Source organism: Rana temporaria, chromosome 10 (genome assembly GCF_905171775.1).
Source record: "Rana temporaria chromosome 10, aRanTem1.1, whole genome shotgun sequence".
Classification (NCBI taxonomy): domain Eukaryota; kingdom Metazoa; phylum Chordata; class Amphibia; order Anura; family Ranidae; genus Rana; species Rana temporaria.
This window is the reverse complement of record NC_053498.1, coordinates 13,594,910-13,616,790: the sequence shown is the minus strand read 5'-3', so window position 1 is coordinate 13,616,790 and position 21,881 is coordinate 13,594,910. Positions and strand designations below refer to the sequence as shown.

General features: G+C 46.4%; 1 protein-coding gene across 1 annotated transcript; it reads right to left on the bottom strand.

The window, feature by feature from the left end:
- Window positions 1–627: 627 nt before the first annotated feature.
- Window positions 628–17,510, bottom strand: LOC120916004 (lens fiber membrane intrinsic protein-like). The gene is made up of 5 exons (XM_040326849.1): window positions 17,357–17,510; window positions 7,253–7,459; window positions 4,006–4,152; window positions 2,829–2,957; window positions 628–810 (listed from the first exon to the last, which is right to left on the bottom strand). Exons 2-5 carry the CDS (start codon window positions 7,419–7,421, stop codon window positions 752–754), a joined length of 504 nt encoding a protein of 167 aa, XP_040182783.1. The 5' UTR covers window positions 7,422–7,459; window positions 17,357–17,510; the 3' UTR covers window positions 628–751.
- Window positions 17,511–21,881: the final 4,371 nt, after the last annotated feature.

The window sequence follows — 21,881 nt, the reverse complement described above, 5'->3', positions numbered from 1 at the left end:
AAAAAACACGCTTGCGCCGGACGGCTTTACGTTACACCGCCGTAAGTTTACACGCAAGTGCTTGGTGAATCAGGCACTTGCGCTGAAAACTTGCGGCGGTGTAACGTAAAGACGATACGTTACGCTGCCGCAAATGTACCTGAATCTGGCCCATAATTTTTTTTTTAAATGTAAATTTTGTTTATTTATTTATTATAATTTTAGCTTCAGGAACTCCCTAAACCTAAAAAATAAAAAGCAATTTTTTTAAAAAATATTACTAATTTTAGGTTTTGGAAGTCTCACTTCTAAGCGCAGCCCACTTATATTTATATTTATTTGGTGTTACAATTTTTTGTAGATTTATCCTTCTGTGTTCAGCTGCCTAATATATATAATTTTGCAATTTAATTTTCCATTTTTAGCTGCGCCGTTACACATTATTTTTTTTTTACATTTTCCGCTACCTGCAGAAAAAAGGTACTTAGCCTGGAAAAAAAAGAAAACCAATGCAGCCACCTCATTCATTCTAAGGACTGATGCAATGCATTAAAACATTTTTTTAGGTTTAGATATAAATCCTGTATAATAATAAAATACACTAATAACTTATACTAGATACGAGATGGTAACTTTTTCCATTTTTTGTTATACAATTTATATAAGTGGCCAGTAGGAGGCGACAAAAATCCTTCTCCCTCCCAATACTGTAGATGTTGAAAGATAAAAGTTCCCAAAGTTATCTCCGGCGGCCGTTGAAGATGTTTCCTTCTCACAGAGATTCATACCCAGTCTGCGGTGTGGATTTGTGCGCCAGGATGTGGGAAGTTGCTGTGTAGAGAAAAAGGTTGCATTAGACGTTCAAACGTAATGTAACCAATCAGCTTCCAGTTTTTATTGTCAAAACTTACCGTATTTATCGGGGTATTGCGCGCTCCTGTAAAAAAAACATTTTAGTACTTACAGTTTTGGTGTCTTGCGCGGCGTCCATCGGCGGCCTCGTCGGGTCCGGCGTCCGTCTGCGGCTTCGGTGGTGTCCTCTATGTCGGGTCCGGCGTCCATCTGCGGTGTCCTCCCCGCTTAGTTTGAACTACTGCGCCGGCATATACCGAGCGCAGTACACTCGTGGCAGTCGGGCAGGCTCGGCTGCTCTCGCGGTCATGTCCTGGGCGTCCTGTACGTCCAGGACGTGACTGCGAGAGGAGCCGAGCCTGCCCGACTATACACGAGTGTACTGCGCTCGGTATATGCCGGCGCAGTAGTTCAAACTCGGCGCGGGAAAGCGGGTATCGGCGTATATCGCGCACCCACGATTTTCAGGGCAAAAAAGTGCGCGGTATACGCCGATAAATACTGTAATTAAACAAGTAGTCAGTGCTATGTGATAACCACAATCCTCTGGGGTCCTGCTTGGGTTCTGTGTTAAGCGGCTTCACCTCTGACCACAAGGGGTTCACTCACTTGGCAGCGCCACATTCACAGAGCACCGTGTATTTTTTTTTTCCAGTGGATACAAGGCGTTCTCTGATTGGACACGGTAGAAAGAAAGCAGTGGTGATCTCATGATCTCCACCATGAAAAATACACCACCAAAAAAAAATACAAGGCATTCTATGAATGGTGGTGGTGCCGTGCCCACGACCCTCTGTGGTCAACGTGCAGAGGAAAAGCAGGCCTGCACAGAACCAAAATTGCAGCTATAACTGTAGTAACGCCAACTACTACCATGATTTTCGGCTTCCCCGGCAGCTTATCAGGTATGAGATATGCATATTTACATTGTGCTGGAGATAATACAAATAATTCATGAAGTTTGGAGAAAAATGGTTAGTTAAGTGCTACCTTAGATTTGTTATCAGTGGAGAAGGGCTCCCTTAGGTTGGTGGCCAGTGGAGAAGGGCTTCCTCAGGTTGGTGGCCAGTGGAGACGGAACCCATTTAATTTGGTGGCCAGTGGAGAAGGGCTCCCTTGGGTTGGTGGCCAGTGGAGAAGGGCTCCCTTGGTTTGGTGGCCAGTGGAGACGGACTCCTTTAATTTGGTGGCCAGTGGAGAAGGGCTCCCTTGGGATGGTGGCCAGTGGAGAAGGGCTCCCTTGGGATGGTGGCCAGTGGAAGAAGGGCTCCCTTGGGTTGGTGGCCAGTGGAGAAGGGCTCCCTTGGGATGGTGGCCAGTGGAGAAGGGCTCCCTTGGGATGGTGGCCAGTGGAGAAGGGCTCCCTTGGGTTGGTGGCCAGTGGAGAAGGGCTTTTGACGCGGGAACGACGGCCATACTTTAGACAGCAATACGCTTGCTGACTAAAGTTAGGGCAGCAAAAAAAAACGACTAACTTTGCGACGGGAAACTAGACTAGCGGCGACGTAGCGAACGCGAAAAACCATTGTGGATCCGCCGTAACTCCTAATTTGCATACCCGACGCTGGTTTACGACGCGAACTCCCCCCAGCGGCAGCTGCGGTACTGCATCCTAAGATCCGACAGTGTAAAACAATTACACCTGTCGGATCTAAGGGATATCTATGTGTAACTGATTCTATGAATCAGCCGCATAGATAGAAACAGAGATACGACGGAATATCAGGAGAAACGCCGTTGTATCTAATTTGTGAATCTGGCCCATAACTTTTTACTGCTGTCTGTTTCCCCGTTCACTGAAATCTGATTTAACAAGCCTCGTTCATTGTAAATATTGTTTTGTTCATATTCGGCTTGTCTGCAGTCTGTACTAATCAGCAATGCAATCAGCAGACTGCAGATGAGTTCAATCCAAATCACACACCGGTTTGACATTGGTTAAGGTAACTCCCATTTTTCCCCAGTAGAGTAAATCAGAGACATTGCTGACAACCAACCTGCAATAACCAAGAAGACGCCTGAGGTCCAGCAGAGGAAGAACGACCACTCGAAGTTGTAGGAACTGTTGAGGACGTTATGAGCCGTTTCAGATGTGTACACCGTCAATCCGATAAGAAGAAACATCGCTGCAATAAATAAGTGACAACGTTGCACTGCTGTTACATGGGGGCAGAAAACACATTAACCACTTAAGCCCCGGACCTTTAGGCAGCTAAAGGACCCGGACAGGTTTTGCGATTCGGCACTGCGTCGCTTTAACAGACAATTGCGCGGTCGTGCGACGTGGCTCCCAAACAAAATTGGCGTCCTTTTTTTCCCATAAACAGAGCTTTCTTTTGGTGGTATTTGATCACCTCTGCGGTTTTTATTTTTTGCGCTATAAACAAAAATAGAGCGTAAATTTTGAAAAAAATGCAATATTTTTTACTTTTTGCTATAATAAATATCCCCCAAAAATATATAAAAAACATTTTTTTCCTCATTTTAGGCCGATACGTATTCTTCTACATATTTTTGGTAAAAAAAAAAAAACGCAATAAGCGCTTATCGGTTTTCACAGCAAAAAATGTGATTAAAATGCACTGATTACTGTGAAAATTACAGTTGCAGTTTGGGAGTTAACCACAGGGGGCGCTGGAGGGGTTATGTATGACCCAATATGTGTTTCTAACTGTAGGGGGTGTGGCTGTAGGTGTGACATCATCGATTGTGTATCCCTATAAAAGGGATCACACGATCGATGACGGAGCCACAGTGATGAACGGGGAGGCCGTGTTTACACACAGCTGTCCCCGTTCTTCAGCTCCGGGGACCGATCGCGGGACTCCAGCGGCGATCGGGTCTGCCGGTCCCGGAGCTTCGGACCGAGTCGCGAGCGCACGACCCCACGGCTGGGCTTAAAGAGCCACGTACAGGTACGTGGATGTGCCCAGCCGTGCCATTCTGCCGACGTATATCAGTGTGAAGGGGTCCTTAAGTGGTTAAGAAATGATTTTATGAAAAATAGATTACAGGACCATTAAAGCGGAGGTCCGCCATTTTTTTTTTTTTTTAAACTGCAGCTGCTGACTTAAAATAAGGTCACATATTGTCCTGATCTTCCTATGTCTTTTCTATTATCGTGCTGTCCAGTCAGTGTACCCTTCAGCTGTTCCTCAGGGGCGGGGCCCTTACCTGATAAGACTTCCAGAGCACCAGCTGCAAGGGAGGCTGTGAACTGGCCTATGTGATAATTGAAAAATGTCAGGCAGGAAAACACCATCCCAAACAGGAGCAGAGCGGTGGAAAGGATGAGAAGGCTGCGGGTGGCATCGATGTACCCTGTAAGGGAAACACACATATCAGTGATGGGGAATTGAGTAACTAGGACAAAAGAAAATACTGAAAGTAAGAATTTTAAAATGCATGATTTTTAGTACTTTGACCCTCATTTTGTTAAGATGGTGATGTATGGATAGCTGAAAGACCTAAACACACATTAGTAATAAAGGGCCAGATCCACATACACTACGCCGCCGTACCTTACCTGGCGTATATTCGAATCCTCAGCGAGTTTGCGCCGTAAGTTACGGCGGCGTAGTGTATTTCTGGCGGCGGATTTCAAATTGGGCGGGTTGGGGGCGGGTTTAATTTAAATGAAGCGCGTCCCCGCGCCGAATGAACTGCGCATGCGTCGTCCCGAAATTTCCCGCCGTGCATTGCGCTAAATGACGTCGCTAGGACGTCATTTTTTTTAACTTAGACGCGAGTTACGTCCATCCCTATTCACGGACGACTTACGCAAAAAAAAAAATCAAATTTCGACGCGGGAACGACGGCCATACTTAACATGGCAAGTCTATCTATACGCCGCAAAATACCAGCTTTAACTATAAGCCGGAAAAAGCCGACTACAGACGACGTTAGAAAATGCGACGGCCGTGCGTACGTTTGTGGATCATCGTAAATCGCTAATTTGCATACCCGACGTGGAAAACGACGCAAACTCCACCCAGCGGGCGCCGAAGTATTGCATCTGCGATCCGAAGGCGTACAAAGACGTACGCCTGTCGGATCTAACCCAGATGCCGTTGTATCTTGGTTTGAGGATTCAAACTAAAGATACGACGCGGTTCATTTGAAAGTACGCTGGCGTATCAGTAGATACGCCGGCGTACTTCGTCTGTGGATCTGGCCCAAAGTGTGAAAATGGGAGTTTAAAGGTGCCAAGGTAATCAATTGAAACAAAATCAAGAATTAACAAAATTGTATTAAATAATCATTAAAAAAATAAAAATAAAAATAAAATCGACATTTGAACATTCACACAGTCGTATATTTTCTGTACATCTTTAACCACTAGCCGACCAGCCGCCGCAGTTTTACGCCGGCAAGTCGGCTCGGCTACGGGAAATCACGTAATATAACGTGATTTCGCATTACAGCCACTAGGGGCGCGTGCCCCCTGCTCGCCCCTGGTGCCGACGCGCGTGCCCTGTGGGCGCGATCACCGGCGGGCACCCGCGATCGCTCGTTACAGAGCGAAAACCTGGGAGCTGTGTGTTTAAACACACGGCTCCCGGTCCTGTCAGGGGGAGAAATTACTGATCGCATGTTCATACAATGTATGAACAGCGATCACTCATTTCCCCTAGTCAGTCCCACCCCCCCTTCAGTTAGAACACACCCAGGGAACATAATTAACCCCTTCCTCGCCCCCTAGTGTTAACCCCTTCCCTGCCAGTGACATTTTTACAGTAATCAATGCATTATTATAGCACTGATCGCTATAAAAATGCCAATGGTCCCAAAAATGTGTCAAAAGTGTCCGAAGTGTCGCAGTACCGATAAAAATCGCAGATCGCCGCCATTACTAGTAAAAAAAATATTAATAAAAATGCCATAAAACTATCCCCTATTTTGTAGACGCTATAACTTTTGCTCAAACCAATCAAACGCTTATTGCGATTTTTTTTTATGAAAAATATGTAGAAGAATACGTATCGGCCTAAACTGAGGGAAAAAAACATTTTTTTTATATATGTTCGGGGGATATTTATTATAGCAAAAAGTTAAAAATATTCTTTTTTTTTTTTTAATTGTCGCTCTATTTTTGTTTATAGAGCAAAAAATAAAAACCGCAGAGGTGATCAAATACCACCAAAAGAAATCTCTATTTGTTGGGGGGGGGGGGGGAAACGGCAATTTTGTTTGGGAGCCATGTCGCACGACTGCGCAATTGTCAGTTAAAGCGACGCAGTGTCGAATCGCAAAACGTGGCCCGGTCATTGACCAGAAAAATGGTCCGGGGCTGAAGTGGTTAATAGACCTTTATGGTCCTTATAAATTAGGTATTCTATGCTGATTGAATATACTTAATGATTCTCTTTCTATTTGTTCTATAGTGATATTGTAAACACGGTTTATAATAAGCTTCGTCCTGAGGAAGCCACGCTGATGGCAAAACACGTAGAGCTGAAAATACCATGTACTACGACCGTATGAATATTCCTATGTCGATTTTTACAATTTTTTTTATGTTCATTTAATAAAATTGTTTGTTTTTTATTTTGTTTCAATTGATTCATTTGGCACCTTTTAAACTCACATTTTCGTACTTTATTACTCATGGCCCGGATTCAGAGAGCAATTGCGCCTGCGTAACCATAGTTACGCAGCGCAATTGCTGACTTGCTCCGGCGTTACGAATGCTCCTGATTCAGGAACATCGTAACGCCGACTGCAGCCTAAAATCTGCGTGGCATAAGGCTCTTATGCCACGCATATTTTAGGCTGCATTCTTGCGATGACCGCTAGGGGGCGCTCCCATTGTGCTCAGTGTATAGTATGCAAATTGCATACTAACACCGATTCACAATGTTGCGCGGGCCCTGCGTACGCAAGTTACGGAGTTTCCATACGGCGTCTTTAGCGTAAGGCTGCTCCTTCTAATAGTAGGGGCAGCCAATGCTAAAGTATACCCGCCGTTCCCGCGTCATGAAATTAGAATTTCACGCTGTTTGCGTAAGTGATTCGTGAATGGCGCTGGACGCCATTCACGTTCACTTGGAAGCAAATGACGTCCTTGCGACGTCATTTGCCGCAATGCACGTCGGGAAAGTTTCCCGACGGAGCATGCGCTCTACGCTCGGCGCGGGAGCGCGCCTAATTTAAATGATTCCCGCCCCCTACGGGATCATTTACATTAGGCGCCCTTATGCAGGGCAATTTTAAAGAGCGCACACGCAATTTACAGAGCTACTGCTCCGTGAATCGCGCGCAGTAAATTTGCGGGGGCGCAGGGCAAAAACGCTGCCCTGTGCCTCCGTAAAAAAGGGGCAAATTCTACCTGAATCTGGGCCAATGTTTCTACTATGGGGAGGTGGTGCCTTCTAGCGAGACCCCCTCATCCGTATTTCTCTTACCTAAACACACATCTTACCTCTCCCGCTGATTTTAATGCATGCGTTATTGGTACATCGTTGCCAGATGCCTTCATGGAAAAGGTCCGATCCAAAATTCACCAGCCAATAGTCACTGAGGATGCCAGTGAGCCCCAGAATGAAGCTCAGGCAGGCGCAGGTGAGCCCGAGAAGGTTGCCACACAACATCTTACTTGGGTAGGTCCAGAAGGCCGGCTATGAACCCGCTACGGAAAGGGATGGAGAGGTTAGTGGTGCGACTATCAAGGGGTTACAGCACAAAAAGTATAGACATACATTAGACATTCAGCTGAACCTGGATAAATGAGAACCTTAGCAGACTACCTTGGAGTTGTTATTATTCTCCCCGATAAGGTGGAGCTGGCAGGGGTTGCCCTCATTGCCCTTTTAATTATCTGTTCTTTATGCATTTTATATCTAGGAATGCTGTCATATCTAGGAAGAGAGAAGTTCCCAGAGGTAACCTAAATGGCAGATGGTGTATCTGTTTATAGAGGATGGTTGCCCCATTAGCATCAGGGGGGTACAGGCAGTATACCTGTAAGGGACCCGAAGGGTCCCCCGTGCTTCACTGTGGCGTGCTTCACTGTGGCGGCGTATCGATCGAGTGATCCCTTTTATAGGGAGACACGATCGATGACGTCACACCTACAGCCACACCCCCCTACAGTTGTAAACACACACCAGGTGAACACTAACTCCTACAGCGCCCCCTGTGGTTAACTCCCAAACTGCAACTGTCATTTTCACAATAAACAATGCAATTTAAATGCATTTTTTGCTGTGAAAATGACAATGGTCCCAAAAATGTGTCAAAATTGTCAGAAGTGTCCGCCATAATGTCGCAGTCACGAAAAAAAAATCGCTGATCGCCGCCATTAGTAGTAAAAAAAATAAAAAAAAATGCAATAAAACTATCCCCTATTTTGTAAACGCTATAAATTTTGCGCAAACCAACCGATAAACGATTATTGCGATTTTTTTTTACCAAAAATAGGTAGAAGAATACGTATCGGCCTAAACTGAGGAAAAAAAAAAATTATATATGTTTTTGGGGGATATTTGAATTTTTTTCAAAATTGTCGCTCTATTTTTGTTTATAGCGCAAAAACTAAAAACCGCAGATGTGATCAAATACCACCAAAAGAAAGCCACGTCGCACGACCGCGCAATTGTCTGTTAAAGCGACGCAGTCCCGAACTGTAAAAACACCTTGGGTCTTTAGCCAGCATATTGGTCCGGGGCTTAAGTGGTTAATAGGAGTTCTAGTTGAATAAAGGGGTTGCTGTAGTGTGGTTGCTCTCTAGGGCACACAGTGAGTGAGTCTATGAAGAATTGATATTCCACTCATTTCAGTGGTTTGTACGCAAGTTCCTCTTCATCGCCATTCTTTGCAGAAAGCTGTTAGAACCTCACTCAGCTGAATTGTCTAGCAGCAGTTTTCTAACCACTATAGCAAGTTCCTAACCACTTTTTACTAAGAATTAGAGCGGATCTGCTTTTCTCGACACGATTTGTCGCGATTCCTCTCAAGCCTGCCTTGCCTACACACGTTTGTGAAAAAAAAAATGCTTGAGCAAAGCGCGGCGACGTATAACACGTACGACGGCACTATAAAGGGGAAGTTCCATTGGAACGGCGCCACCCTTTGGGCTGCTTTTGCGAATTGCATTTTTCTCGTCATGAAAAACGGTCGTGTGTACGCGGCATGAGTCTGATTTCACTGCGAACTTGGAAGCAGGGGATTTTTTGTGTTGGTTGTGTTCATTATTTACTTAAAGTGATGCCAAAGTCTCAATTTTTTTTGTTTAAAATTAACAAACATGTTTTACTTACCTGCTCTGTGTAATGGTTTTGCACAGAGCAGGGGCGGATCCACAGGGGGGGGGGGGCAACGTGGTAATTGCCTCCCCCCGAGAAATTTGTTGCGGGTGGTTCCATGGGCGGCTCCACATGGCCTCTACCGGGCGTCTCGGCGGTGGGCGGCTGAGACAACGGGCATGCCGGGCCGGCTGGTGGGTGAGCAGGCAGGCGGCTCAGCGGACGGATGAGAGAGCGGGAGGGACAGCTGTGTGGCTCGGTATGTGAGCGGGCGGCTGGCCAGCCAATCAGCGAGCCACCAGGTGGGGGAGCAGAGAGATGACATCATCTCTCACCGCCCGGGGCCCGCCCTGCATCCCTGCAGTTCCGCCCTCACTGTGCAGTCTGCCGCGGGCAGCAGAGAGATTACATCATCTCTCTGCTGCTTGACTCTGGGACACAGGAATTACAGGACTATCCCCACCTTGGCAAGAAAGTGACAATGCAACGTATGGCAAGTGACAATCCGCAACGTGTGGCAGGTGACGTGGCAAGTGACAATCCGCAACGTGTGGCAGGTGACATGGCAAGTGACAATCCGCAACGTGTGGCAGGTGACGTGGCAAGTGACAATCCGCAACGTGTGGCAGGTGACATGGCAAGTGACAATCCGCAACGTGTGGCAGGTGACGTGGCAAGTGACAATCCGCAACGTGTGGCAGGTGACGTGGCAAGTGACAATCTGCAACGTGTGGCAGGTGACGTGGCAACCTTACATCAGAGTCCCCATTACCATCAGAGTCCCCATTACCATCAGAGTCCCCATTACCAGCAGCCCCCTTACTAGGGTGACCACGTGTCCCGGATTGCCCGGGACAGTCCCGCATTTTGCAGGTCTGTCCCGGGCACCTTCATTCCAGGACAATACAGTGTCCCGGAATGAAACTGACACAGCCACCCCCCAAGCCAAACTAATGCCCCCAAAAAAGGCCGCCACATCACCGCTTTACTCATTGACAGTATTAGTCCTGGCCAGGAATGCCTGGAGGAGCACAATCCCCGCCTCCTGCTTGTGATTGGAGAAATCATAAATCCCAACTCTTGTGTCCAATCACTGTGCTGTGATTCGTTACAGCACAAGCTGATTTTTGGGAAGGGAGGGTGCCCCTGAATGGTATTTTGGAAATGTGGTCGCTCTAGCCCTTGCATCACAGTTCCCATTACCAGCAGTGTCGTGGCCATGATGAAGGCTATTGGCTGGCGCCGGCGGCCGCCAGGTGCAGGCATAAGCATTAGCGTAAATGTGACGGATCAGAGAGACGAGTGAGTGACACAGCCGAGCCGGCCCACTGACCAATCAGCCCACCGGGAAACTCCAAGTAGTCCCGATGGCCAGTCCATCCCTGGATGTCAGTTCTTGATGAACTCTTTTTTTTGTGACAATTTTTTTTTTTGTGCATTTGCACCAATTTCCACTGCTTAGTGTTTTCCTCCTTGTACTTTGTATAAACCATCTAGAGAACCAGTCACTTTATTTTTAAAGGGAAAAAACAATGGCCCGGATTCAAGTAGATTTGCGCATTTTTGTACTGAGGCGCAGGGCAACGTTTTTGCCCTGCGCCCCCGCAAATTGACTGCGCTGCCCTTGATTCACGGAGCAGTAGCTCCGTAAATTGCGTGGGCGCGCCGGCGTAAGCGCGCGCAATTTAAATGATCCCGTAGGGGGCGGGAATCATTTAAATTAGGTGCATTCCCACGCCGAGCGTAGAGCACATGCTCCGTCGGGAAACTTTCCCGACGTGCATTGCTGCAAATAACGTCGCAAGGACGTCATTTGCTTCAAAGTGAACGTGAATGGCGTCCAGCGCCATTCACGATTCACTTACGCAAACTACGTAAATTTCAAATTTCGCGACGCGTGAACGACGGGTATACGTAACATTGGCTGCTCCTGCTAATAGCAGGGGCAGCCTTACGCGAAAACCGCCGTACAGAAACAACGTAAATTGCGTACACAGGGCTCGCGCAACGTTGTGAATCGGCGTTAGTATGCAATTTGCATACTATACGCTGAGCACAACAGGAAAGCCACCTAGCGGCCATCGCAAGAATGCAGCCTAAGATATGCGGGCATAAGAGCCTTATGCCGCGCATATCTTAGGCTACAGTCGGCGTAACGAGGTTCCTGAATCAGGAGCATTCGTTACGCCGGGGCAAGTAAGCAATTGCACTGTGTAACTTATGGTTACACAGGCGCAATTGCTTCTTGAATCCAGGCCAAAGTAAATTCAAGGAGGACTAGGAATGTCGGGGTACCATCTATAAGCCCTTGCTGTATAAAAACGTGTATTTTGTACTTTGTGAATTTTTTTTTTTTTTTTTGGGACACCACAGAGTTAACTTTTAGACTGACGAGTTGGATTGGGTTCTTGTAAACAAGTAACCACATTTAACAAAAAGAGCTGCAAACCACAGAAGTGCTAATAGAAATAGTCAGAGTGTGAGATGTTGGTGACAACTCCATCTGAGTCACGCTAGAGTAGAGCTGCAAGGAAAGGGGTCAGGGGTGGGGGGGTTGAATGTCCCCATACCGTCTTTCCATCTACCCACCCTTATATATTGTACAGTTCTCTATCCTCCCTATAGTAATTTCTGTCTTGTCGAAATGACTAGTGGCTTGATGTAAAAGAATAAATTGCATGCTTTCTTCTATCTCTCGGGAACTCTGTATGTCGGATCTCTAGGTTCCTGAGTCTGCGCATGCGTTGTGTCCATTACGAGGGGTTTCAATCATTTCTGCATACCTGCTGGGCCCATTATGAGGACCTCCCAGGACAGGGGCGGACCGAAAACTCATGGGGCCCCCAGGGCCGGATTTGCTCTCCCTGCCGCCCCAAGGCCAGGTTCCGCAATGCACCCCCTCCCTGCCAACCGAACTACCCCCCCCCCCCCCCAAATCAACGGAGAATGGAAACTGGATGGCAGGGGCGGCACGGTTAGTTCAAATATTTTTTTTCTTTTTACTTTTTTATCACTTTTTTTATTTATTTCTAGCTTGTCGCTTAGTTTTTTTATTTTTGTATAATTTTCTTATTATTTTTCTTATTCTTTACTTTTTAATTACTTTTTTTATTTATTAATTTAATTATTATTTCTTATTATTTTTTTTTTTTATTATTTTTTTTTTCACTTTTTTGCTATCATACAGGAGAAAACAATTCCCTGTGTGATAGCAATTGGAGGTGACAGGTTCTCTTTATTGACCCTGTCACCTCCAAAACAGGAGTCCTAGCACCAGAACTCCTTTCACAGCTGAGATGGGAAGAGCACAGCTCTCCCCTCTCACTGTGTACATCGGCAGCAGGGACAGGAGACAGACTTGGTGGCTGGGGGGAGGATGGAGTCCTGAAGACAGAGCCAGCAGAGAGAGGTATATGGGGTGGGGGGGACGGGGACAGACGGGAGCACACATTTTGGCGACATTGCCGCAATCACTTGTTAACGAGCGAGCGGATTTCCCCATAACTTACCGCCCTTAACTGTATGTTATGGGCTTTCGGGGAAATCCATGCCACTGCTGCCCCTTGGCGCCCTGCCGCCCCAAGGCCTGGCCTCAGTGGCCTTGTGGGAAATCCGGGCCTGGGGGCCCCCCGGGCAATAGGAGATTATGGGGCCCCCGGGCAATAGGAGATTATGGGGCCACACAGTATACATACACACACTGAAAAGGTACTGGAGAGGGCAGCTATAATCTTGGGATTTTTAGACCAAAAGAATGGTCGGTAAGGGACAGATGTAAAAAAAAAAAAAAAACACAGATTTGTACATACTGTCCCTGGTTTTACTAAGGCTGGCAACCCTGAAGGGGCCCAATAGTGGTATGGGGCCCGCGGGAAGTGCCGCCAGTTCCCAAATGGTCAGTCTGCCCCTGCCTCCCGACATCTTTGCTCAAAGTTCCTCGGTGTGCACCCCTGCTTTGCCCATTATGAGGGGCTCCCACTATCCCTGTACTGGGTACCTCGGTCTGCACCCCTGCTGTTTCCATTATGAAGGGCTCCCACTATCCCTGCGCTGGGTACCTCAGTCTGCACCCCTGCTGTGCCCATTATGAGGGGCTCCCACTATCCCTGCGCTGGGTACATCAGTCTGCACCCTTGCTGTGCCCATTATGAAGGGCTCCCACTATCCCTGCACTGGGTACCTCGGTCTGCCACCCCTGCTGTGCCCATTATGAAGGGCTCCCACTATCCCTGCGCTGGGTACCTCAGTCTGCACCCCTGCTGTGCCCATTATGAGGGGCTCCCACTATCCCTGCGCTGGGTACATCAGTCTGCACCCTTGCTGTGCCCATTATGAAGGGCTCCCACTATCCCTGCACTGGGTACCTCGGTCTGCCACCCCTGCTGTGCCCATTATGAAGGGCTCCCACTATCCCTGCGCTGGGTACCTCAGTCTGCACCCCTTCTGTGCCCATTATGAGGGGCTCCCACTATCCCTGCGCTGGGTACATCAGTCTGCACCCTTGCTGTGCCCATTATGAAGGGCTCCCACTATCCCTGCACTGGGTACCTCGGTCTGCCACCCCTGCTGTGCCCATTATGAAGGGCTCCCGCTATCCCTGCGCTGGGTATCTTGGTCTGCACCCCTGCTGTGCCCATTATGAGGGCCTCCCACTATCCCTGCCCTGGGTACCTCGGTCTGCCACCCCTGCTGTGCCCATTATAAAGGGCTCCCACTATCCCTGCACTGGGTACCTCGGTCTGCACCCCTGCTGTGCCCATTATGAGGGCCTCCCACTATCCCTGCCCTGGGTACCTCGGTCTGCACCCCTGCTGTTCCCATAATGAGGAGCTCCCACCATCCCTGCATTGGGTTTCCTGGTCTGTACACCTACTGTGTTCATTATGAGAGGTTCCCACCATCCCTGTGCTGGTTTCCCAGGTTTGAATACAGTATAGTGACCAGACGTCCACGGTTTCCAGGGACAGTCCCCGGATTGAGGACACTGTCCCCGAACCTGTCATCTCAGCAGGGGGGGGGGTGAAGGTAGAGCAGATGGGGACCCCCAAATTCTGTCCACTAATAAGCTAATACCCTGCGGTGCAGCTATTTACAAAACAAACGTCTCCATGCCCCCTATGCTCAGTGGGGGCCGGGACAGTAAGAGGACTATTTCTTCATTTTCGGGTTTAGGCAGATTAATCCGCCGCAGCGCGCTACACAGTTGAAGCCCGGCACCTTTAATATGAATATACCGCGGTCGCCTAAACCCAAAAATGAAGAAATGGTCCACTTACTGTAACCCGGCTCCCACTGTACACACGAGGCCCGGAGACGTTTCCATACAATCATTCCATAAACACATACCACATACATTGCATATATCATTTGGAAAAATATGCTTATAAATAGTTTACCATTTGCCAATAAAAAATAAAATAAAACATATGTCCCCGGATTTCATTTAAAAAATCTGGTCACCTTAGAATACAGTGCCTGGAAAAAGTATTCATACCTAAAGGGGTTGTAAAGGATTACTACTGGTACCTTCTCATACCCTAAAGTGCACATAAAACCCGTTATTTTGCAGCTTACCATTACTTAGATGTGGTGATTGCATTTGTTTTCTTTTTTTTTTTAGGAATTTTCACCTGAGATCTATCTATCTATCTATCTATCTATCTATCTATATATATATATAGACAATGGTCAGTGTCAGTAGAGCAGTGGACAATGCCAGTAGGGCAGAGGCTGGTGTCAATAGAGTAGTGGGCAGTGTCAGTAGGGCAGAAATTGGTGTTAGTAATTATATATATATATATATATATATATATATATATATATATATATATATATATATATATATATATATATATATATATATATATATATATATATATATATATATATATATATATATATATATATATATATATATTTTTTTTTTATCTTTACAATAATTTATTTCAATTTTTTAAAAGCCCCACAAACCCCTGATGTCTCACTTTTGGGACAGGGAAAGGGGCTGAGGACAGAGCTTGTCCAAACCCTTTCTCTGCAGGCAAGCAGCAGGGGAAAAATGTGCAACAACGGGTAATTAGGGTGTGCCCTGGCACACCCTGTGCACACGCCTATAGACAAGACATATGGAGGCTTCGGTTATCGTGAAAATGTCCCCCATGTGTGGCAGAGGAGAGGCACAGGTCCAACACTGACCTGATCACCATAGAATGATGCTATGTCAAACTTTATTAAGCAATGGAACTAAACTTGATCTGTTGAACAAACGATTAAATTTCTTATTGCATTCCACCAACCAATGAGAGCTGGTGCTGGATTGGCTACTATCAGAAGCAACTTAATATTTGCCAAGCTCACTCAATGCATCTACCCGATACAAAAGTTTAGTGTATCAACTACTCCTTCAGTAGACCATGTTCCTGGAAAGCATGGTGGTCTGAATTAAGAAGAAATGGAACTAAACTGGAACTGTTGGCCAACCAATTCAATTTCTTATTGGGACCATTTGTTTATTGGTGGAATGCATTGAGAAATGGGATTGGTTGGCCAACAGTTCCAGTTTAGTCCCATTCCTTCATTGGCTGGTGGAACGCATTAAGAAATCGAACTGGTTGGCCAACAATTCCAGTTTAGTCCCATTTCTTTATTGGCTGGTGGAACGCATTAGGAAATCGAACTGGTTGGCCAACAATTCCAGTTTAGTCCCATTTCTTTATTGGCTGGTGGAACGCATTAAGAAATCGAACTGGTTGGCCAACAATTCCAGTTTAGTCCCATTTCTTTATTGGCTGGTGGAACGCATTAGGAAATCGAACTGGTTGGCCAACAATTCCAGTTTAGTCCCATTCCTTTATTGGCTGGTGGAACGCATTAAGAAATCAAACTGGTTGGCCAACAGGTTCCAGTTTAGTCCCATTCCTTTATTGGCTGGTGGAACGCATTAAGAAATCAAACTGGTTGGCCAACAATTCCAGTTTAGTCCCATTCCTTTATTGGCTGGTGGAACGCATTAAGAAATCGAACTGGTCGGCCAACAATTCCAGTTTAGTCCCATTCCTTTATTGGCTGGTGGAATGCATTAAGAAATCGAACTGGTTGGCCAACAGTTCCAGTTTAGTCCAATTTCTTTATTGGCTGGTGGAACGCATTAAGAAATCGAACTGGTTGGCCAACAATTCCAGTTCAGTCCCATTCCTTTATTGGCTGGTGGAACGTATTAAGAAATCGAACTGGTTGGCCAACAATTCCAGTTTAGTACCATTTCTTCAATCACAGAGTGCATGTATAAATTGGTTACAAAAATCAAGGTAATACGATGTAAGGGCCATAAAGTGATACGGATGGGTGAGCAGAACCTAAACCAATAGAACCATAAGACCCAGAGTGGGGGGAGGGGCGGTCACCTAGCCAGAAGCATCTACCCAGCTGGACCAGATCTTGTCAAATTTCGTTGGACAATTTCTGCTTTCGTACGTAATCCTGTAAAGCGGCAAAACCTTATTAATCGCTGATCGCCACGAGGATCCCGTAGGAAGCTCCGGGCCTCTCCAGCGAAGGAGGATCTCCCTCCTGGCGTAAAATAATGCAAAAGTGATACAAAGCTTGACATACCTATCTCCCTCAATCTAACAATTCCAGTTTAGTCCCATTCCTTTATTGGCTGGTGGAACGCATTAAGAAATCGAACTGGTTGGCCAACAGTTCCAGTTTAGTCCCATTTCTTTATTGGCTGGTGGAACGCATTAAGAAAACAAATTGGTTGGCCAACAATTCCAGTTTAGTCCCATTCCTTCTTAGTTCAGGAAAGAGAGACTCCACCTTAAGCCAATGAAAGCAGCTCTGGTTTATGTTATAACATATACAGGTGTGTGTAATCGGGACAAGCCCTGATCGTGACGAGGGTCCCAAAATCAGGATTGTCCCGGGAAAAATCGGGGACTGTTGGCAAGTATGAGATTTTTTTTATATATATATGTGTGTGTGTGTGTGTGTGTGTGTGTGTGTGTGTGTGTGTGTGTGTGTGTGTATATATATATATATATATATATATATATATATATATATACACATACACATACATACACATACATACATACATACATACACATACATACACATATATACACACATACATACATACACACACACACATACATACATACATACATACATACATACATACCACACACACACACACTGTGTATATGTATTTATTTAAAAACTTTGCACTATACTTATATATACTGTATATATTTATATATAAATAAAATATATGCAGGTACCTTGTATGCTGAGAGCTGCGTCTTCCTGTCTGCTTCCTGAGTGGTCTGCTGCAAGCTCTCATCTGGTTCAGGGTCTCATGGTGGGTGGGTGGCTGTACAATGACTTCATCACCTGTGGTTAGCACTCTTCGCACTTCATTCAAGGACGCTTTGACTAGGTGGCCAAGAAAAATCATATCATCACACATTTTGTACTCAAAGCAGAAGTCGAGCCTGGAATGGTGCGAGAACACATGACTTAGATGGAACCTAAAGTAACAGTTCACTTGCGAAAAACAACACTATAGTGTCATCACGAAAGTAGATCTCAACCCTAACTCGAGGACATTTCATTTCTTAAAGTATTTTTATTTTTTTTCCCCCTTTTTAAGAAATATGGTTTTCATAATTTTTTTGCATCTCAGTGTTGCTGATCTCTTCCAGCCTTTTCCTGTCTACATGGACTTGCTTCAGTGTTGGGATCACATCATTGCTCTGGACAGGATTCCCGATGGTGGACCATGCCTGCACAATGTGTTGGAATTGTCACTTGTAGCCTTGTGGGTCCCAATGCAACACGAAGGTCCTTGAGGGCAGCAGGTTAATCAGTTCATTTCAGGAGAAGGGGAACCCAGGTACCCCCCACCACAGCAGTAGCAACCCATTGGCAGGCCAACTACCATAGACCATCCTGTACAGCAGGGGTGCCCAACCTTTTGAAGAGCAAGGGCCACATAACCATGGACCTTTATGCAGGTAAAGGACCTGGCCAGTTTTTGCGATTTCACTTCCTGTTTGGCTATGGGACAGGAAGTGAAAGCTCCAAAATGGGACACAGATGAAAGCAGACAGGGGTTATGCGCCTCCCTTGCTCTATTCAAAATGGAGTAAAAATAGAAACCATTTGTGCCTTTTCACCTTGGGTGCTAAAGGACCTTTTCCCTGCAGTCAATGTGGGGACCATTGATGTTATAGGGCAGTGCTTCTCAAATAGTGGGGCGCGCCCCCCTGGGGGGCCGCGAGGCTCCGTAAAGGGGGGCTCGTTTGACCTCGGCAAATACTGCATACTGCAGAGAGAGGGAGCAGCGCGGCGCGATCACTTGAGATTGTCCCAGCGCAGCCCGACGCGGAGGACCACGTGACCCTTTCGAGGAGAACAGACCCGAATGGATAGACATAATGCTCTATCCTGATTGGCCAAACCCGCCCGTGTGATTCTTGGTAGACACGAAGTGTAGCAGACCCTCAAGTGACATCATGGAAAATTTTTTAACAGGGATGAGAAGACAGGCGGAGAGAGAAGGAGATAACAGAAAGTCTCCCGAAGGCTAAGACGAGAAAATATGACGAAGCGTATGTAGCGCTTGGCTTCACTGTGACTACGGTGGGAGACGAGTAAAGACCGGTGTGCTTACTATGTCTAAAAATGTTGGCAGCGGACAGCATGAAGCCAAATAAGGATAATAAGGTTAATAAGGATACGGTGTTATGCAGAGGTGTACTTCTTCTTCCTAGGGGGATCATGACAGAAAATAATTGAGAAGCACCGTTATAGGGGCAGGAAAGGTGTTGGAAATGTGGAAGTCTTGAGATTGAATGGCAGGGTCGTTGGTGTTGGGGGGAGAGTTGTAGGGAAAAGTGGGATGAGGTATGGTTCTATAGAGAAGTAAGGTAGTGAAATAAGTGGGGAGAAGGGTTGAGAAGCGACATGTAATGGAGCCGATAGGTGGAAAATAAATATGTTGGGATAGGGAATTGAGCTTAAATAGGATTTTGTGGGGGGGGGGGGGGGGTTAGCTCATGGGTGGAGGGGGGCATTGGGGCAGGGAATGGACCTCCAGTTGCATGGATGAGGAGGGCTGAGCAGTGGCATTGGATGGAAGGATTGGCTGGTGGGTTTTGTGGGAGATGTTTCGAGATAAGGGATGACGTTGCCTGGGATAGTAGATGAAACTCTAGTGGGATGCATAGGAAGCAGGGGTATTAGGATAGGGATAAGCGCTAGTGGATGGATGAGGTGGGGGGGGGGGGGGGGTATTGGGATAGTAGATGGAGCTCTAGTGAACTGGGTATAGTGATGGGGATAAATGAGTGAGGAAGCTTTGGGAGAAGGAGAACTAGATAGAAGTCTGGTCACGGTGGAAACTCCAAAGCCAAGTGTTTTGTGCAATAGTTAAAAAAATTATGAAATCCTGAACAATCCCCTGATGTGATCAGACACTTTATGCAGAGAAAATAAAATTAAAAATTGCCATGGCAAGATTGTCTCGCTAGGGGCCTCAGTAGACTCATTTGAGTACGGCCATTGCTCCCCATGGGATATTTGATTGAGAACATTTATCAGAAAGGTGATATTTGCGATCAGAAAAATCTTTCCAATTACATAGTTACATAGTTAGTCAGGTTGAAAAAAGACACAAGTCCATCCAGTTCAACCACAAAAAACAAAATAAAAAAAACACAGTAAAATCCTATACACCCAACTCCATACCCACAGTTGATCCAGATGAAGGCAAAAAACCCCAGCGGAGCATGATCCAATTTGCTACAGCAGGGGAAAAAATTCCTTCCTGATCCCCCGAGAGGCAATCGGATTTACCCTGGATCAACTATACCTACAAATCTTAGTATTCAGTTATATTCTGTACATTTAGGAAAGAATCCAGACCTTTCTTAAAGCAATCTACTGAGCTGGCCAGAACCACCTCTGGAGGGAGTCTGTTCCACATTTTCACAGCTCTTACTTAATTAAATCTTATAAAATGTATTGTGGACACAAGTGTGATCAATCTTCTGATTAAATTGTAGCCAGTTGAAAGAATTCTAATTGAACCTGGTCCTGGCCCCAAAGGCTTTCACATACTGTATGTGCGCATCCAATTTGCAGGACATGTGTGCGCTCAATGGAGCCGTTTCACACATGTCCGGTGTGGTTTTCCAAAAGGGTCCTGTGTGATTTTGGGTCCCGTTCAGGAGCGAAATCAGGCAAAAATCCAGACCTGAACAGAAACCGCACTGGTCTGGACCCCAGGCTGGAAACCACAGTCGCACATATGTAAACCCGGACTGGGTATATGGCCAAAGAATTGGTCATATTGCTGACTGATTTAAATAGGACCCAACCTGTGGAATTCTGGCAGGCAGAGGGCAAAAAGACTAGTCACCCATATTGCCTGTAGGTTCCCTGCAGCTGATCCTTCCCCCAATTACCAGCTCACCCTGCACCTGTGTGGAGATGTCCACCTTGGTAGAGGCAGGACTTTGCTTTATCATGTCAGAGTCGCCCCACTGATCACTGATGACTGGTGGAGTAATAATGAAGCAGGTAAGATGGCGGAAGCACAAATTTACAGAATGAAGCAGGGAGATCCTTGCACTACAGATCCTCAGGTTCAGCTTCCTCTCCAGCAAGAACAGTCAGCAGTACAGAGGTGTCTCCAAACGTGATACTTTGGTTGTCAAAAGTTGGTGGGTCCATGGCGTCTTACATATTCTTGGCAAGGAGATCAAGCTACTCCCTACCAAGAGCTTTGGGAATACATACATACAGCTACATTCAGGTAGGGGCACGCATCTTTAAGGCGGCGTATCATATTTACGCTACGCCGCCTTAAGTCAGAGAGGCAAGTACTGTATTCACAAAGCACTTGCCTCCTAACTTACGGCGGCGTAGCGTAAATGGGGCCGGCGTAAGTGCGCCTAATTCAAATGAGGATGGGGGGGGGGCCTGTTTTATGTTAATGTTTGGTGACCCGACGTGATTGACGTTTTTTTTTTTACGAACGGCGCATGCGGTTTAGGAGATATTCCCCTCGCAATGCGCCGCATGCGCAGGAGGGGATCTACGGTGAAAGGACCGGCAGCCGCCGGACCTTGCCGAGTTTTAAATCACAGCGCTGGAGCGGCGATACCCGGAAGACACGCCGAGGCAAGATGAAATCTCGCTCGGCGTTGACCAGGTAAGTGCTACACACCTCGTTCCGAGGTAAGTATTTCATAATGAGCTAATATGCGGTGCATATTAGCCCATTATGACTTTTGCCTTACAGGAGAAAAAAAAATAAAAAAAATTTCATGCGGGTTTACAACCGCTTTAACATTGACTAGGCCAGCTATTTGTTCGACTAACTTTACGCCGGGAATCGCCTTACGTAAATTGCGTATCTTTACTGCGACGGGCGCACGTACGTTCGTGAATCGGCGTATCTAGGCATTTACATATTCTACTCCGAACTCAACGGAAGCGGCACCTAGCGGCCAGCTGAAAAATTGCACCCCAAGATACGACGGCGCAAGCTGTCGTATCTTAGCTAGGTTTAAGTGTAGCTCAGTTTGAGAATACACTTAAACTTACGACGGCGCAGATTCCGAGTTACGTCGGCGTAACTCTCTCTGAATCTGGCTAGTGAGAGATAGATATAGAGATATATTAAAAAAAAAATAAAAAAAAGTTTTTTTTAAAATCAAGCAGGGATGGTGGGAGGCGGTCATAATGGACCCAGCAAGTGTGCACACAAGAATTCAGAGCAAAAGAGGTAGTGGGGCA

What these genes read in the sequence shown, in the direction of transcription:
- LOC120916004 (XM_040326849.1), bottom strand. Translation starts at nt 7,421, where the DNA reads ATGTTGTGTGGCAACCTTCTCGGGCTCACCTGCGCCTGCCTGAGCTTC. An exon ending in CATTAAAATCAGCGGGAGAG is followed by an intron (nt 4,153 to 7,252) that starts GTAAGATGTGTG and finishes TTTCCCTTACAG; the next exon opens with GGTACATCGATGCCACCCGC. An exon ending in CGTCTTCTTGGTTATTGCAG is followed by an intron (nt 811 to 2,828) that starts GTTGGTTGTCAG and finishes TTCTCTACACAG; the next exon opens with CAACTTCCCACATCCTGGCG.